The sequence below is a fragment of the Trichinella spiralis genome (assembly GCF_000181795.1).
Source record: "Trichinella spiralis strain ISS 195 chromosome Unknown Scfld1, whole genome shotgun sequence".
Lineage (NCBI taxonomy): Eukaryota > Metazoa > Nematoda > Enoplea > Trichinellida > Trichinellidae > Trichinella > Trichinella spiralis.
Window position 1 is genome coordinate 1,811,785 of NW_003526940.1, and position 15,388 is coordinate 1,827,172.

The following is a 15,388-nucleotide window of genomic DNA, read 5'->3' on the forward strand; positions in this document are numbered from 1 at the left end:
AAATTGTTTATAAAACATTTGAAATTATCGTTAACAAGTGTGTAAACCGAAGGAGGCATAATAGTACCTGCGTTGCAAATTGTTTCCCGCCTTTTCTCCCCAGCCAATCATTTTTGAAAACTCAGTTCACCAATTACGGTTCAAGGTCAATCGCAGTTACACATATAAAGGAGCGAGTATTGATTTCGTTCTCAGTTGAAAGTTTTGGAGTGAAGATGGCGCGTACGAAACAAACCGCACGAAAAAGTACTGGTGGTAAAGCCCCTCGCAAACAGTTGGCCACTAAGGCAGCTCGAAAATCCGCACCAAGTGCTGGTGGTGTGAAAAAACCGCATCGCTATCGTCCAGGGACTGTGGCTCTTCGGGAAATTCGACGCTACCAAAAAAGCACTGAACTGTTGATCCGTAAGCTGCCCTTCCAACGTTTGGTTCGTGAAGTTGCCCAAGATTACAAAACTGACTTGCGATTCCAATCGTCGGCAGTTTTGGCTTTACAAGAAGCAGCTGAAGCTTATCTTGTGGGTCTGTTTGAAGACACAAACTTGTGCGCTATTCACGCCAAGCGTGTCACCATCATGCCCAAAGATATTCAGTTGGCTCGTCGTATACGCGGCGAACGCGCCTAATTTTGTCACGCCTAGTTTATTCATAACCAAACGGTCCTTTCCAGGACCACTTCAATCTGTTTTTATTAGCTACATTACGTTGATTAAACATCACTGCTGAGAAATGAAATATTTAAACGAATTTAAATTCTAAAGTTGTTTAATATAATGATGATTATTTGTATAAACTTTCCATAAAAATATTCTTTGAATTTTATTTTTTATATTTGATTTCGTGCGGTTAACGGCAAAGAAAAGTATTCGACAAACCAGATAAGCGCAGTTGTTATATTTTCCAAAGATATTTTTGATTAATACAAAGGAAAATGCCATTTGGCGCAAATTTTTATTAAACAAATAATTTAATTTCATCATGTAAGTACATTAAAAGCGGTTTAAAATTCTCTAAAAGTTATCTTTCATTGTTCAGCAGTGAACAAGAACAACATATAGTAGGTAACTTAAACGCAAACAAATATCACAACAGGATAACAGCATTAAGCAAATGAAAAAGACGCTCAGAAAGTGGAGCAATTCCATAAGGAAGTGTCTGCTCATCGTTTTCAACGCCCCCATTATATTCTAATTCCAAATCAGCAAAACTGAGAACTTCACGAAAGCCATTTACTGTTTTGCTGATTATGGAGGACATTAATCTGGTTGTTGCTCACTCCATATTCACAATTCTATTAAACTTCCAGATGAAGTCACATGGGCTATTCTGAACTCATCCGCGCCCCAATTAACCCAAACTCCGACCCCTTCTTGTGATTGACTGTAAGCTGATAGGTTGCATGGAATTGATCGGTAATTGGCTAATGGTTTCTACTACCTTATTAGCTAATCTCTATGATAAGTGATTGGGTGAATAACTTTGCCATTTGATTAGCTATTAAGTTTTGATCAAGGATTGGGTAATTGTTGTTTATCAATCCTTTTTTTAAATATGGGTGCATTACCATTAAAATACCTAATATGTACATAAAAAAGCATTTACTATTTTTTAAAACACAGCTTTTTNAAGANTACGGTGTTAGCTATCTTTAATTGCGTTAAAGGAANTTATAACAATAACNAAAGTTAATATGCTTAAAACTNAATGTTTAACTTCTTTANCATTTGCATAATATTCCTTGTGTATGTTGTTAAGAGCAGTATNTTAAGATGTATTGCAATATTTGNAATATGGCTTTNAAATAAGTAGTTATCTTAGATGATANACATTAATTATTCNTTCAGTTTTNACATTTCANTTGTTCACCATAAAATAGNCATTTGNCAGTCTTGAATTTTCTTTTAAAATAGCTTATGCACCGTTCCGGTTGGATTTGTTTAGCTCAGAGTTAGGCTGGCGTCAAAGCTTTAATGGCCCAGCAGCATTTTTACTTTCCTGCTTCTCATAGTGTAACTTTTTCGCTTACTCCAGTCTTAGTAATANACAGAATCCATTTTCNCGCGTCCATTTTCTGTTCATTGCCGTCCAGTCCACAAAGCCGTATCCATCACAATTTCAGCAGGGAAATTTCGGATGATGATATCTGATGTTGTTTTGCTCAACAGCTAATAACCCTCGAATGCTAAGCACTGAACTCAAACGCAAGACCAAAAAGGAAAATAAATTTGACGGTTTAAATTCCATTTTAAATAATCATTTTGAAACAACATTTAGTTTCCATTTCTTATTTTATCTACAACTGAAGATCAACTTTGATTGATATTTCTGTGGCACCCATGCCTTTTGTTGATGTTGACAGAAGATTATTAATCACAGACAAATGGCGCACATATGCTGACATCAAAGAATGCGATGTCCACTGCAAAGTGAATTTGAAGCAGCTTTATCGCTTTTTTCCGCTTTCAAAGTGCTTTACTTTTATCCATCCGCGTTGATAAATACTGTTTCAAAGAATGTCAACCAACAGTTGCTTTTACATGTCATATAAATTACCTTCTTAGCTAACAATTAAATCAGATTTATGGCTAAGGTTCTTAGCTGTTTGTCAGATATTGTTTTGATGAAAGCTAATTGAAGGCTATTCAAGTACAAAGGGAAAATGTAAAATGGATGAATNGTCCAGCTGCAGTTTTCAGCTAAAAAGTTGGAGTGGTGGTTGCTGAATATTAGCATCGAAATACNTTTTCTGATTTTNGCCTGAATGTTCTCTGAAAATGNTTTNTACTTNCGCAAAAGAATTTAATCTTTCCNAATCTTTCTTTCGCTTTTCTACACAAGAGTTATTGTTTTTCTTCTTATGTTTCATTTAAATAAAAAATAAAATCTGGAATTTTGTTTAAAATAAAAAATTTGTGGTTATACATTTTGTGTAAATTGTATTAAAATTTTTCTTTCAATNTCTAAAGTAAAACCCCACTACTTGGGTTGATTAAACATTCAAGTTGCAATTCTTTGTANTTACTATGGGTTCAACATTCCAGAANCAAAAAATATCTGTTGCATTTCGAAATTCTGTTGATTTTNCAAAACAAAACGTGAAAGCAAAGANAATTATTTTTTTTGCTCTTTTACCATCNTAAAAAGTCATTACATGTCAAATTATGAAAACAAAGAATGACTTAGATAAACACGTTTATTTTAACATCTCTATGTTCAGTTATCTCTTCTTCAGACTGTTCATTTGTTACTTCTATATTTTTGTAGAATAATGCAATTAAGATAAATAAAGGATATTTAATTTNGTAAAGAACAAAACCGTNCAGTTCTCNTTTTTCATTTATTTCACTCCTCAGTGCTTATCATTAGCTTGTGCTATTTTCCGTATCGTAGGTTTGAGATGTGTTTTCGAATGATGAGAATAAATAATAATGAATTTCAGTTTGTATCTTGAAGAACCGACATAAGCCAATACACAAAGGGAGATGCCACACGTTCAAGTGCACAAATCATAATGACAAATACGGGTTGTGAATAAACATACAAACAATGGCTTAATGTAGCACATTATTATTGTAATATTACAGCTAATCCATTTTTTCAATATAACGATTAGTTGGTTGCGTGGAACAGCGTCTACAAGTTTAGAAATGGACTTTTTCCACGATATCGTTGTATTGCCCATCTTTCCCATGGTATATATTGAAATAAAGTTCAGATTTGCTTGTTGTTGTAAAATGGAAATTTCTGTACTATACATTTACTTAGTTCTGAAGCGCTTATATCGAATAGCAGAAAAGTTTCTGCGAAAACAGTCTGTTCATCAGCATAGATGTGAAGAAGTAAAATGCAAAAGCAAATTTACAGGAATAAAATTAAGCAATAAGATAATCTTTTGTTAACAGTGAAATGTAAAACGCAAAAGTTTTAAAAACATCATTTGTAAAGTTTAAAAACAAATATACACAGTTTCACGTTATAAATAAGCTTTTTCTTTAAAAAACGGTAAATGATTTATGTCCATATAAGGTAATTTAATGGTAATTCACCCCATATTTCGTAACAAGTGAATTCGAGAACTACAAAAAGAAAGAAAATTTAATCATCAAAAGAGTAACTTCGTGAAAATTTGATGATCAGGCTAACCGCCATCGAACTCATATTGGAGCTGCCATATAATACTCTGTCGCTTGGTGGAACAAAATACATTCCTTGAATTTTTCAAATCTGACAATTTTATTGAAATTCAGCTTCAATTTTACAAGTATGTTTTATAGCATTATGTTGATCCACTTAGCATCGTGACAACTGCTATTAGTATAATAATCTTTGAGATATATTTTACCCCTTTCCTTGATTAACTTTCAAATTAGCTAATTACAAACAAAATATGCAGATACTTTGGAACATGAGCAGTGCTCGTTCCTTCCATCAAAAATTTCAAGTTGTATGCTCTGCTCAGAAAAAGTATACACTGAAGCACCAATTCTCTATAACATGCAATTCGGCAAAATCAGAAGCTATCACGAATGCAGAGAACTGAGATAACAAAGCAACAATAGCAATAAATTAAAAATTTTTTCCTCTGGCTATTTCAAATATTGAAATTATTGCAACGTTGGTCATTTTGTTATCTTCAATTCGAATCACTTCCTTGTTTTTGAACATCTGCCTCGGTGCTGACGTTGACGTTATTTGTGAATAAATTACAGTTGTTGACGTCACATTCAAGATTTTTCAAACAATTTCTGAATTTTACCCGGAAGTGTTGTTAAGCATTAGTGCGTGAAGCAGATGCTGAAAAACTCGATCACATCTGGACAGCTTGCAAAACGCAAATGCGGAAGTTGTAACTTCGCTTAGCTTGTCACTTCCGGGAGTATGATTTTATTCTAAAATTCATTCTACTACTGTTCGTTAAGCTGTTCTTGTGCTTTTGTACAGTAAAACAGACAAAGAACTGATTGCTAATCACAAGAAACCTTTAAAACATAGTGTCACATATTTAATAATATATTTTCAATTATTCCTATGAAATTACTCATTCATGGTGCTTCATTCAAAATAAAACACTAATCTGCAATTTAATTCACTATTATTTGACTGCATAAAAGTAAAATTTTTTGATTAAAAGCAAATAAATAGGTTTCTTTATACGCAAGAAAATATTGTCAACTTTTGATATTGGTCACTTCCAGTTTTAGTTGAAGAATGGTAGCTTGCTACCCAGTGGCTACTGTTCATATTTGTTTGCTTTAAAATCGCATTCAACTTAACAGTTTTGCAGCATAAATTAATTAAACCATTAGCCTATCACTTTTTGAATTATTCAAAGACAGAAAATTTGCACATTTCAAATCGAAAGCAACAGTTGTGATATAGCCGCTTTGTTGCTTCCGTGCAGCGCAACCACGAATGTCGGATTTCCGCGTATATTTGCCACTTCTATTCATACACCTCGCCGATGCCTTATAATCCTACGCAATTGTCTGAAAGCTGCAAGGAATAATATTACGGATCGTCTACTAATTTGAATGTTAAATATTTATCCCATATTTATTTTTTTTATTCATTTGATTGAGTGTATAACAGTCAAAACCATCGGTGAGTTCTTGCATGCAAGCTTGCCAGATGTGGAAAACATAGTGACTATAGTAGCTTCATGCACTACGTATTTACTAAAATTTTCCGTTATTCTTACGCAGTGTTGGACTGTGCTAGCATGAAAGCGAATATTCTGCACGTTCAGAAATGTCCGGACCGGTTACCAAGCTTATCGATTAGCGGGGCCAGTGCTGACGTAAGCAAAACTTCCGCTAGCAGCGCCTCCTTTCTGTTCAACCTAATATTTTTATCTTTTACATTTTAGAATTAGTAGCGGTTATTTAGCTTCCCAGTTGTTATTACTACTGTTGCAGCGTGGAACCTCATAAGCATCCTTGGCCACTCTTCATGAAAGCTTAACATTGAGAATTTGTCTGAAGAATCAACGTAAACAGATTTAATTTATTCACAAATAACGTCATTGTCTGCGTTAACGCAGGCGCTGGAAAACTAACATTGAAGATAGCAAGAGATCATACTAGTCATTCCAACATTGAAAATTTCCGGAATAGAAAATTTTCGTTTTAAGCTCGTTGCTTCCGCGATGGCGTTATTAGCGATAGATGAAGTGACCGTGTGCGGCCAGCTTACGAAGGCAGATCTGATAAACAGAATTACACTACTAAAAGCAGGAAACGATGCAAAAGCACAGTAGTAAGTATAAAATGTATTGTTGTTTACTGTTATTTACGATTAGTGTACTTTGATGTAGGATAAAGAATAAAATGGTTGTACAAGAATGATTTAGACCAATTTAGAGGTCATGATAGTGATCAAACAAAACCTACACATCCTTGATTTCCTAGTGGATCTCTATTTGGCATACAAAATAGAGAAAAAGGCAATTTCTGAAAGAAGAGCGACAAGGGAAACCATGGAAATAACAGCTATTTATAACCAAGAAGCCGCTTAATGCATTCGTGGATCTACAACTGTTTTGACACTCCAAAGAACAATCTTCTACCACACAGCCAACCTCACACTTCCAAACTGCATTCCAATATGATGATCACATTAAAATAACACAAACAATTTGGGCTTTTTACATTCATCCAAGACCTGGAAGCTATATACTAATACTCACGACAGGAAGCAACAACGAACCGCAACTATTGAGGAGAAACAAGGAGACATGAATGATAAGTTGAACGTCGTGCATAAACAGCACCGAATTGTTGTTTTCCATATTGAAATTCAGCTGGAGCGAGCGGATCATAGCTTATGAACGGTATAGACATCAGAGCAATTAAGCAGTCGGCAGTTTCAGTGGTACACCTCCAATCAGAAGATATCACCTGTGACTACAAAACCTCCTTATGCCTGGAGTTAGAGGCATGTTGGTGAATAGGCAAGAACAGGAATGCTACTTCCGCTTCTAACAAGAAACACAAGAAGACCAATGTGCTAGTCTCGAGAATCTGATATCACGGTCAGGCGAAACTAAAAAAGAAAGAGGAAAAGAAAAAGAAGAAAAACGAAAGCTTTCCATTCAGCACTTTAAGCAGAAAGAGGTCGAATTTTGTTTCCAGGTAATGACATGAGACTCTTGGCATACAGCCTTTCATGAATATACATTGAAAGTGCCCTCTCATTGGCATCAACAGCAACTGTTTACAATCCATGCATTTGTGACATGTCAACGGCTGAGAAAGGCCCACTGCCCGTAGAACAGTGAAATCCTCAGCACGTACTCTTTCTTACTGTAATACATTATATTGCTTTATTATTCTGTTTTTCTTCATCTTCATGTTGAGTTTAGTAACTGCCTAATGGTAGAAAAAAATGTTGATGATAGAAAAAAGTATTGGCTGATCTATCTGTTGTTTGTTACATTTCATTCTATATGCTTCTTTTGTAATGCAATAAAATATACATTCAAATGTATTTTTGGGAATATTTATTAAAAAATGAAAATATATATCAAGTCAGATATGTAAAGTGGAAAAGTTATGAGAAGTGGGCTTATGATAAATAATAGAACTTGGCAAGATGTAATTATTTGTAATTTGTAAAATCATGAAAATAATAACATTTATAAACTGGAAAGTAATTTCACAATTTTTTGGGTAGGGTCTAAGCGCATCCGCAATTATTGAAATGCTACACTAAAAGCGCATGGACTCAGAACAGTACTTCTGGGAAACATGCAAAAAAATTTGCTACTGTGCTATTACGTAATTTTTTTGCATCTTCTTTTAGCAAGGTGTAGTAGGCACTTAGCAAAGTTGATAAAGAGAGCAACAATTTGTTGGTTGTTGTCAGCTTTTCATTGCAACAATTGATACGTTGTGCCATATTGTCTCGACCGTCTTGAAACAAGCACTTGGCGAGGAGACATTAAAAAACAATGGCAACACCAGCAGTATCCATCTCCCCGACTTTGACAAGAGCTCCAGAGCTGTTGATGATACTGCAGCCATACGACTAGATACTACTTGCAGGAAATTCCTTCCACTTCCGCCGTGTTCATCATTATTCTGTGGCATCAGCAGGGTAATTATTATGTGACAGCTCTAATATGAGTTTGATCACTGTTAGCCTGATGTGCATTTATCGTCATACTCCATGTGCATATAGTCCTCACTATCTTTGCATTTGTAACCAGTCTTAAGTTGGTGATTAATAACAGCCGTGAGAAGAAACTGACTGCTTTGAAACTCAATTACGGGAATGCGTGCCGTCTATTTCAAAGAATTTTCTGGTAATAGTAGCTATCCATTAATGACAACGAACCACCATTTCGTAAATTTAAAATTTGCGAAATGGCGTACAGTTGAGAGTCTTGTTCAGGAATCCTATCCAACGTGTGGCTCACAGTCATTATTCACTCTGTTTTAGTATGCAATGCCAAGTTGGTGTCATCGGTCCGTTGATGTCAATAGACATTAGTATATATACATAGATGCAGTTTTGTTGCAAAATTTTAAATTTACGAAATGGTGGTTCGTTGTCATCGTTCGTAAGAATATGTAGTGAGGAACGAGCAGTTTAAACTTCTCCATAATGTGCGCAACAATGTATGGCTTTCATGAATTCTTGAGTTTTGCTGATTCTGAATTATCATATAAATGGTAGCGCTAAGAGCTGTGATTAGACACAGAAGAGCCACTTTCTTACAGAGTTGTTCCACTTGCTGAAGATAGTAATTTTTTGCTGTATGTTTTTGTGTTTAAGTTTTTCCTTTCTTTTTATATGTTGTTTTTGTTCATTGTTGAACTATGAAAGGATGACTGTCAGAGAATTTTAAGAGGTGTCAAGAAATGTTGATATTTAAAATTCTCACTGCTTTATTTACTGTTTTGTTGTGTTTGAATTACCTGATTTTTCTATTATCACTTTCTGTATTACATTAATGTGGTAGATTAAGGTACATAAGAAGAACAGAAAAATTTTGATCATTAAGTTGTGAAATGCGCAAGAAATTCAATATAAAAACACAGAAGATGGTGCTTTCATGAATAGTAATATTGTTCAGGATTATTAAATGATATTGTCATTTTAATCAAATTCGAAAACACGTAAAATTTTAAATAATAAAAAATATACTTGAAATTAAAAATACTGTGATAACTGAAATACTACGGCTATTTATAGTTAATAATTTTTCGCTGTTGAAGTAGGATACATTTTGAGTGAACGATAATTAGAGTGCTAGAGTGGCACAAGGGGCATTTACGTGAGATCGAATCGTACTAATACTTCTTTGAAGTAACTGATGAATGAAACTAATAAAAATCTCAGGCTAATGAAAGAATGAGAGGGAAAACTTCTCGTCCATTGAAGCATAGCATAACGCTGTAAGCTGCATTTTGAATTATATATTCCAATATGCAAATTTGGCATATGTTTTGGATGCAAGTTAATAGCTCTGTTTTACTGGCTTTTCATTAATTGTAGACAAATGTTTTTCAATTTTCATTATTAATCAGTAGGGAGACTTTAGTTGCATACACTGAAGATTGGAACGTGGCTAATGTAGACGGGACACAATCTGAAAAGGCTAAAATAAAAAATGCAAGCTTAAAAACATTCTTCATTATTATTGTATTTCATAAAGCAAATTTAACTCGGTCTCATAAAACTTTAATTTATTTAAAATGTACATAGTATTATAATTAATAAATTTCGATTTTTACTTCACTTTTCTACAAACATTCGTTGAGAAGTTGGCTGCTGTCATTATGGTAGAAACTTTCATCCTAAATGTATATGAAAACCAATTAATAAAACCAAAAGTAAATTCTTATATATATATATATATATATATATATAGATTTAACAACTTTCTGCTTTGGCTGATAAAAGTACTTTAAAACAAAACAATTAAACAGTTACTATTTTCCACAAATGCAATACTGCGTCATTGGAAATAGACGCAACAAGCCAAGGTTCATTAGCATTCCAGCATAAAGACTGTACAGGATTTCTGTGACCACGATGTGAAAACTGTAGAAAAAAATATAATCAAAAATATATTTCAAAATAAAATCAATAAACTTCACTGAAAACAAAACATATTACTATAAGTTCAGGTGAGCAATTGCTTTCACTGAGCGACGTTGAGTGACTACAAAAGAAAAATAAACACTACAAATTAATGAGTAATTAAATAAAATACCTCATATCATAAACATTAACTGTACAGTCTTCTGAACAAGATGCAATTATAAATTCACTCTGTGGTGCCCATCGTACCTAATCAAATGTAAATTGTAGAAAACAATAAAACCAAATAAATGAATAATATTAACAATATTTCAACTCACCTCATTCACTTCACCAGTATGATCCAACAGTATACTAAGAGACTCTTTCAAATTGCGTAGATCCCAAATGGCCACGGTCTAAAATGAAAAATTGTACATTTTCATTCCTTAACAATAATTTTACATGAAAATATATTCTATAATTTATTATGATAATATTTTTTCAAAACATAAAAACCGTAATTTAAAAACACTATTTCGCTTATAGTTATAAACCTTATCACTGGAACCTGTAGCAAGAAGATATTCAGAAAATGGATTAAAGGAAACACAGTTGACATCCTGCTTATGGGCGCACACAGAAAGGGCAGGCCTTGAATTCTCGCTATTTCTATTATCCCATCTAAAAAGCAAAGAAATAAATAAATAAACATTAAAATAATCAAAAGAAAAAGAAATCCATTTGTTCAATTTAAAATATTACAGAATTTTAAGAAACAAGTTAAAACTATAAAATATGAAGCTTACATGAAGAGATTTCCATCGCAACCGACGCTACAAAATACTGCACTTGTAAAAGCATGCCAATCAATGTCTTCCACACCTGCAGAATGAGATGAAAATATTCTCGTTGGATTCAGTGTTTGATGGTCATTATCAGAAATAACATTCCACTCATAAATACAACAATCACGAGATGAAGAAAGAAGAACCCCTTCTTTATGCGGATTCCATGCAAGACCAATGCCCTCTTGTTTCTGACCTTCCATAGTGACCAAAGGTTCAAATTTATCAAAAGGCCCTTCAAAAAAGTCACTTCGTTAATGTAAGAAAGCAGCAGAAATTTAAAACTAGAAAACAAAACAAATTGAATAATAATTCGATGCACACAAACATACATTTATATATAGCAGATGCTGATATTATCAAATAAAAACAGTTTTTCTTTCAAAAGTTAAATTCAAATTACCCCTTTTGGAAGGATGGTTCCGGTAATCAAACAAATAAATATTTCCATCACTAGCTTGAGATGCAATTATGAACTGCCTGTGCGGACAGTAGCGGATTCGGTTCACCTGACTTTTATGCAAGATTGTTACTTGGGAATGCATTTCGGCATACATTTCTTCATTCTCCGTTTGAAACTGCAGTTCATCTTCGTTACTCACATACTCAGGATAATCACGCAACTTTATTTTCAAAACATAAATGGCATTTTCTTCATTCTCCAAAATTGTTCCAATCAGCAAGCGATAAGTGCGTTCATCACTATAAAAAACGAGCTGTTTTTATAATCGTTAATCAATCATCCGAAACAGTCGACAATTTAAAATTAGCACAATCATAAAAAATATATTCAAATATAGCACTGCTTTTATTATTTATAGCGAGAAAGTTGAATTCTGAATCACAGAAATAAGCAATTAACAGTACCCACAATATTCCACAACAGAATGAAGCTATTAAAAAAAGAAAATTTACCAAAAATGTCATAAGCAAATATACCGAATCACAATAAATACAAATTATTAATTGATCTATAATTGCTATAATATTATCATAATTTGAAATCTTACACAGAATATAAAATCTGAATGCAACTTTAGCAATATTAAATTGCAGTTTAATAAATTTCATCACTTTCACGTAACTGTTAAAAGTGTCGACGTTATTTTCCTAATGAAAGACAACTTACTTCATTTCTGGAAGCCACTGAACGCATATACTGGGATCCGGGAGTTCATGACAAATGAACTAAAATTTGTGCAGTTTAAAAAAATTTTCCACCAAAGTGCATATAGAGTGAAAAAACAAAAATAAAAAAAAGACTTTCTACTTCAAGAAAAACAAAAATTTCAAAAAATAATCTAAATTAAAATAAACAACCATTAAAAACGACAAAATCTTAGGCTACAGAATATAACAATATTAACGTTAACCTACCTTGTTATACAATAAAAGTGCATTTTTCCGCCACGTCAAATAATCTTCTTCATTGATTTTAAATTCATCAGATGAAACTGTTTGATCATCAGAAAAATTATCAACGGAAGAATCAGGTCCAATTTCAATACTTTCTTGGTCATTTTCATTCATTTTAAGCTACAATCTGAAACAGAATTTTTATAAGTAAAGGTTTATTAACTAAATTAATAAAAATTAATATTTAAAAATAACAATAAATAATAAAAATTAAATTTATTAAAAATTAAAGAACTATTTCATAATTAAAATAACAATTCCAATACGAATGTTCAAAATTCGGAGTAAACTTTTTTGATTACAATACTATAAGAAATGCAGGTAATGTTAACAATGTTGATGCAATGACAAGTTTACAATTGCGCATATCATATAAATATGCATAAAAATTATTTTGAACTGTTTTGTTAAAATATTATGATATTTAAATTATATTTTACAAAATTTTGAGGCTAACAATATTTAGAAAAGAAGCATATCAAAAATTCGACAGTGTTCTTTCGATTGTTTCATAATGTCAACTATGAATACTCTTTTTTTGCGTTGGAAAGACTAGGTTGAATCATGGTTTTTGTGGTTAATTATTATTTTTCATTACTTTCCCAATTTCATTACTTATAAAGCCCAGCAAACTCGCCAGTGCAGTCATATTCCTGCGAAATGGCACTCATCTCAATAATATTCTAAAGATTGTCACATGCACCTTAATTTTTGACTCCGTTTACTTTATAAATAACAACTGAAGTGAGTGCTTTCAAAGCGGTTTTCACGTTACACAATTCTAATACGTAACTGTATAAAAAACAATTAATCTGCTACATTTTAAATAATGTAATTTCGAGTAAATTATAAATTTTTAAATTAATGTGCACGAAAAAAGTTTTCCTCGCATTTTCCGTGGGCTTCATAAAGAAAAAGTGTCTACAGTATGGCATTATTACTTGACGATAGTTTACTGTGAATTATAAAATTTTGAACCATCTATCGTTGGTGATTTTTACATTAAGCATGTCATTTATTATGATTTAAATAAAAATATAATTTCAGCATAATTTTTACATTAAGCATGTCATTCAGTGGAACTGTTCGGCTGACAGACTTGAACGATTTCATTGCTCCTTCGCAAGTAGCTTGATTTTTCGTTGACAATTATTGTTATTTTCACAGTGAAATTTTAAGAATTGCATCAAGCCAATTTTGGATAAAAGATCTACGGCAAATCAGTCTGAAAGAATGCGTTTTGATAGAGATGAAATCAATAAGGTTTATTTTGTTTATCATAAATAATTAGCTTATTGTTTCTTAATATATATATATATATATATATATATATATATATATATATTTATTTATTTATTTTTAAAGCTTATTTTGATACTATTCATATCCTTAATTTTCAGTAACTTACTTTTTATGCTTTTTATAATTGTTATATCAGAACAGTGTTGGTTGCAATTGTTTTTGAAGAAATGTGGTTTTAGTCCAGTCAAGAAAAACGCATTTTAAAGCCTGTTAGTGTCACGTTAGATGACTGCCTAGCTTGCAGCGGTTGCATTACTAGCGCTGAAACGGTTCTAATTGAACAGCAGGGTCCGAAAGAATTTCTAAAAATGATCGAAGAATTTTCCAACGATAATAAAGTATGAACATGCGTTTTAAAAATTTGATTAAAAAATTGTTAATGCAATTTTCTCAATCCAAAGATTTTGTATAGGTCATTTCCAAAGAATTAAAGTCACTTTTTGTTGTGAGCATTTCACCTCAGTCGAGAGCTTCATTAGCTGCGAGCTACAATTTAACAGTAGAAGTTACACAACGAAAATTGTGCGCATTTTTGAGGAGCTTAGGTAGTAATGCTTTCAATCTCTTTTAGGTATTTTGTTAAAAATGATAAAAATAATTTTTCTTTTGTATTCATTTTAGGAGCTGACATTTGTTTGGATACGACATTTGCTAGAAATTTTAGTCTCCTTGCTACGGCTGAAGAGTTTGTCGATTATTATCGAAAAAATTATTTGAATTGCACTTCAACATCTTTGTCCATTTCACCGTTGATAACTGCAATTTGTCCAGGTTTTCTTTTGTATAGCAGTGATTGCATTTTTTTCTTCTGATACATGTATATATTGTTTTTTGTTCAGGTTGGGTTTGTTATGCTGAGAAAAGCGTTAGTGATGTTGTTATCCCTTTGATGTCAAAAGTGCGTTCTCCTCAAGCAATTGCTGGCTCGTTTGTTAAAGATTATTTATCCAAAACGATGAGTAAGCAGCTGTTTAAATTTTATTTATTACTGATGTGTGGTGAATTGCACAGCATTTAGATATCTTGCCAAATCGTATTCGTCACGTGACGATAATGCCATGCTTTGACAAAAAGTTGGAAGCATCACGTTCTGCATTTCTTGCCGACGATGGTTCAAGTCGAGAAGTTGATCTTGTATTAAGCACAAGTGATATTTATATGATTGTAATTGAAAATTCTGATTTACTGTATGACAGATATTTTCGTTCAGGTCAATTTAAAGAGATCCTCGATGAAAAATGTGCAGATTTTAAAAATTTTGATTCAAGGGAACAACCGAATTATTTGTAATTTGCTTTTTTTTTAGAAAAAATATAATTTAAATTAAATATTTTTAATTACGGTGATTTAACAGATGCTTGTTTGACATTTTTGATGAAAATACATTGTACAATCATGAAGGATCAGGCTCGGGTGGATATTTGGAATTTGTTTTCAAATACGCTGCCAAAGAACTGTTCAACTTGGATGTATCATCTGTAGAATATGTTGCTCAAAGGTATGTTTATTAATTTTTCATATTTTATATGTAACGGTAACGTTAAAGAAACAAAGACATACAAGAAGCTCGTCTAATTCACGACAATAAAGTACTTTTTCACATGGCTTTGTGTTATGGTTTTCGCAATATACAAAATTTAATTCGAAAAATTCGGGCCGGAAAATGTGCTTATCATTTTTGTGGAAGTGATGGCTTGTCCGTCAGTTGATTTGTTGATTATTTAATTAATTTTTTATTTGAAGAAAATTTCCAATTGAAGGTTGTTTGAATGCCGGTGCTCAGAATTCCTGGTATT

At 32.5% G+C, this 15,388-nt stretch overlaps 5 protein-coding genes across 5 annotated transcripts; 2 read left to right on the forward strand and 3 right to left on the reverse strand.

Moving 5' to 3' along the window:
- Window positions 1-282: 282 nt before the first annotated feature.
- Tsp_07553 (conserved hypothetical protein) lies at window positions 283-1,257 on the reverse strand. Its single transcript, XM_003381826.1, has 3 exons — window positions 1,091-1,257; window positions 543-675; window positions 283-504 (listed from the first exon to the last, which is right to left on the reverse strand). Exons 1-3 carry the CDS (start codon window positions 1,255-1,257, stop codon window positions 283-285), a joined length of 522 nt encoding a protein of 173 aa, XP_003381874.1.
- A 4,513-nt stretch (window positions 1,258-5,770) lies between these two features.
- Tsp_07552 (hypothetical protein) lies at window positions 5,771-6,839 on the reverse strand. Its single transcript, XM_003381827.1, has 5 exons — window positions 6,726-6,839; window positions 6,632-6,660; window positions 6,081-6,202; window positions 5,905-5,975; window positions 5,771-5,839 (listed from the first exon to the last, which is right to left on the reverse strand). Exons 1-5 carry the CDS (start codon window positions 6,837-6,839, stop codon window positions 5,771-5,773), a joined length of 405 nt encoding a protein of 134 aa, XP_003381875.1.
- Window positions 6,840-7,716: 877 nt separating this feature from the next.
- Window positions 7,717-8,109, forward strand: Tsp_07551 (hypothetical protein). The gene is made up of 2 exons (XM_003381828.1): window positions 7,717-7,775; window positions 7,836-8,109. Exons 1-2 carry the CDS (start codon window positions 7,717-7,719, stop codon window positions 8,107-8,109), a joined length of 333 nt encoding a protein of 110 aa, XP_003381876.1.
- Window positions 8,110-9,571: 1,462 nt separating this feature from the next.
- Window positions 9,572-12,657, reverse strand: Tsp_07550 (putative histone-binding protein Caf1). Its single transcript, XM_003381829.1, has 11 exons — window positions 12,598-12,657; window positions 12,252-12,410; window positions 12,004-12,062; window positions 11,278-11,576; window positions 10,836-11,109; window positions 10,584-10,710; window positions 10,368-10,445; window positions 10,220-10,296; window positions 10,123-10,168; window positions 9,937-10,047; window positions 9,572-9,592 (listed from the first exon to the last, which is right to left on the reverse strand). The coding sequence occupies exons 1-11, from the start codon at window positions 12,655-12,657 to the stop codon at window positions 9,572-9,574; spliced, it is 1,311 nt and encodes a 436-aa protein (XP_003381877.1).
- A 497-nt stretch (window positions 12,658-13,154) lies between these two features.
- Window positions 13,155-15,350, forward strand: Tsp_07549 (nuclear prelamin A recognition factor). The gene is made up of 11 exons (XM_003381830.1): window positions 13,155-13,216; window positions 13,338-13,416; window positions 13,470-13,553; window positions 13,772-13,930; window positions 14,005-14,137; window positions 14,214-14,363; window positions 14,432-14,551; window positions 14,611-14,779; window positions 14,947-15,090; window positions 15,139-15,292; window positions 15,336-15,350. The coding sequence occupies exons 1-11, from the start codon at window positions 13,155-13,157 to the stop codon at window positions 15,348-15,350; spliced, it is 1,269 nt and encodes a 422-aa protein (XP_003381878.1).
- The last annotated feature ends 38 nt before the right edge of the window (window positions 15,351-15,388 follow it).